A 3,155-nucleotide genomic window follows, 5' to 3' on the forward strand; every position below is an offset into this window, starting at 1 on the left:
TTTACATCGAAATTAACCAAAGGGCACCAAATTACACCAATCGATAGCTAAAAGTGTAATTATTAATGTTTTAAAAAGTATATGCTCAAATTTGCCGGGGTGATTCACAATTTGTTATAAACAACTGGGAATTGCCGACAGGCCGTCTTCAATCCTAGATATCTTTAGTTAACCTCATCAGATGGGAAAAAAAAATATTTCTTTGTAGCTGAGAAAATGTCCTATCGGGGGGAGTTAGGAACTTATAGCCCAAAATGTACCGTTAATTTATTATAAATTATAATAGTAATTTCGGAGCAGTCGGCGCAACGCGTCAGCTGTTACCCTCCCTGCGACAGTGCCATGAGTCACGTGATTGGCGCCATGCGCAACTTATTAGTTATAACTAAAGATATCTAGGATTGAAGACGGCCTGTCGGCAATTCCCAGTTGTTTATAACAAATTGTGAATCACCCCGGCAAATTTGAGCATATACTTTTTAAAACATTAATAATTACACTTTTAGCTATCGATTGGTGTAATTTGGTGCCCTTTGGTTAATTTTGATGTAAACGACATTTTCAGAGCTAGTTTGACTGGACTATTAGATTTACTTGATAAAGATCAAATTCACCCATCAAAATGAGGGCGGAGGACCCCGATGGGGTGTCTGACCTTGAGCACACCACAAAGATATCAATTTCCGACCCTACGACCAGTAAAGAGTACACCGTCCTCTTATCCAATGAAGATGCTGCACTTGCGGTGCAAGGTAAATTCTTATTAATCTAATGGTTGTTATCACTTGAAGTCCTCATACAAAAATAATTGATCGTTACCTTCACAGATAATCAATTTGCATCTGTGTTATTGGCGAGTTGCATTTAACAAGAGGAATTCGATAAGGAAAATACTCCTGATGGCTTTGGGGCTCCTAAATGCAGTTCTTGAAATGATTTAGATGAATGGGGTGTTCAAAAGCCTCATCCATATTTGGAAGTTCTTGGAAAGTCGATGGAAAGCGAATTGAACTTTGAAGCACACTTAAGTGATGATGAAGATGATGACGAGAAAGTGGTTGTGGAGAAATACAGCACCGAGAAACCCACTGGAAACAAGGACATCTCTGCTACAGGTATGTATTAAGAACTTTTCATTAGATTATATAAATCCCTAACTTGCTCACTCATTTTTTGACCCCCTTTTACTTGCACACCTGGGTCGATTCGAGCCACAATTTTTGTCAAATATCTCAGCTCCTATTTTTCCGGTGGAGTGGATTTTTCTAACGCATGATAGTTAATATAGCTATCTCCTGACAGAATGCACAATTATTCCATTCTTCAAAAACAGGTTGAGTAAAATTTTCATCTTAAAAAAAGCGTTTTTCGACAGAATTTCCTAGAGAATTGAATATTTTGTTCTTTCATTAAGACATCAGAAGAAATCGAATTGTATTCGGTGGATCAAGATCTATCACTGGGAGTAGAATCTGAGGGCATATAAGGTTCTGTGAAATAGATAGTTATTTCGCAATAGCAAAAATTTATTGGAAAAAAAATTAGAGTGTTGACTGAGTCAATTTGACCCAGTGTGCAGTTTAAGCGTTATTAACACTGCGAGATTTTCAATATTATAGGCAAATACAAGTGGTCAAATGCAGCGACGAAGTCATTTCTGGACTTGTACACAGAAGAGATGCAGAAATTATCTTCTAAATTAACCAAGACAACAAAAGTACAAAACAAATTGTGGGAAGCAATAAGCAGTGGTATGAATTTGCAAGGATACCATGTTGATGTACCTAAATGTCGGTCAAAATGGCAAACAATGCAACGGAAATATAAAGTAGTGCATGATCACAATATCCACTCGGGCGCAGATCGCATGGACTGGATGTTTTTTGAGGTGTACATGGCTTTAAATAATTTGTACACCGATGAGTTATTGTGAATTATCGTGTATTATCATTTTCTAGAACATGCAATTGGGGAAGACACCATATATGGCCCCATTGTCTACTGCTTCATCAGCAGGTGAAGCCGGAGAGCAAAGTCTGGAATATCAAACAGATGCTCAGAGGGATAAGAAAGATAATTGACTGTCTCTCTCAGTCTACCTATAATTCATCAAATAGCATTATACATATTTTCCAATATTGTGCTTCATTTCAGACTTGAAGAGAAAAACTGTTGCTCAAAGCTTGACTGAGATAATGGAAGGGTAGGCTAAGACACGAGACTCCCAAGATAAAGAGCGAACTGAGTATCATGCACAAAAATTAAAAAGGTTGGATTGATTCAATGATATACTGGCTCAATCTCTTCTTCAATCGAAGGGATCAACCCAAGAACATAAAGACTTAAGTTGATAAAAAATCAATTATTGACGTTGAAAAAATGTTCCAGTGTTCTCGGTGTGTTTTGTGGATGAAAAACAATTGAAAAAATCCAGTTTATTTACAAATTAAATTAAAAATCAATAATTTGTTTCACTACTTCCAAATTCATTACTTTTTGAATTTTTTTAGAGCGAATTTCTTTGCTTCTTCGAGAGATTTTCTTATTCTAGAGTCTATCTCTGCATTTGGGAGCTTCGAAATTTTTGTGTGACTAGTTAATAATGGATCTTTATCTTGGAAAGAACCTGTTGTTGATTTCAGAACATTGTTCACTGATGTCATCCATAATCCAGCATTGAAGTTCTTCGTCATGCAGTTCTGGAATAGAAAAAAATAATCAAATTGTCATAAATTCATTCAGGGTTACATTTTAAATTTAAAAAATTCATTTTCAATTGATTATCATTGAAAATTGATGGAAAATATCAATTACATGAATAATATTAATTAATATTAATCATAAATGATTGGAAATTAATGAGGAATCATTTTTTCGAAGTTTAAAATTCATTCTAAATTCAATTTTAAATTCCAAAATATTATTTTTAATCAATTATCATCAATTTTTAATATTGTTTGATCGATATTAATTGAAAATTGATGGAAAATATCAATAATATTAATCAATCTTCATCAGAAATAATTGAAATAATTGAAAAGTGATGACATCATAATTCTTCTTAAGTTTAAAATTCAATTTTGGATGAAGTTGCGATAATCAATTGATAAGTAACTAACTTCTCACCTCTGGAACGAAACACCGGGTCCTCACTT

General features: G+C 34.4%; 1 protein-coding gene across 3 annotated transcripts in view; it reads left to right on the top strand.

The window, feature by feature from the left end:
- Positions 1-2,477, top strand: part of LOC107035932 — a 4,597-nt gene extending 2,120 nt beyond the window's left edge. The window contains exons 2-5 of one of the 3 annotated variants that reach the window (XM_015253584.1): positions 566-752; positions 828-1,115; positions 1,620-1,888; positions 1,959-2,477. In XM_015253584.1, coding sequence (XP_015109070.1) covers positions 995-1,115; positions 1,620-1,888; positions 1,959-2,081 — 513 coding nt within the window. In that variant the 5' untranslated portion in view covers positions 566-752; positions 828-994 and the 3' untranslated portion in view covers positions 2,082-2,477. Of the gene's footprint in view, positions 1-483; positions 753-827; positions 1,116-1,619; positions 1,889-1,958 lie in introns of those variants that run through there. The other 2 variants (XM_015253583.1, XM_015253586.1) reach the window with 2 other exon arrangements.
- The last annotated feature ends 678 nt before the right edge of the window (positions 2,478-3,155 follow it).

The sequence above is a fragment of the Diachasma alloeum genome, unplaced genomic scaffold, assembly GCF_001412515.2.
Source record: "Diachasma alloeum isolate Michigan unplaced genomic scaffold, Dall2.0 Dall_scaffold_00202, whole genome shotgun sequence".
In the NCBI taxonomy this organism is placed as follows: Eukaryota; Metazoa; Arthropoda; class Insecta; order Hymenoptera; family Braconidae; genus Diachasma; species Diachasma alloeum.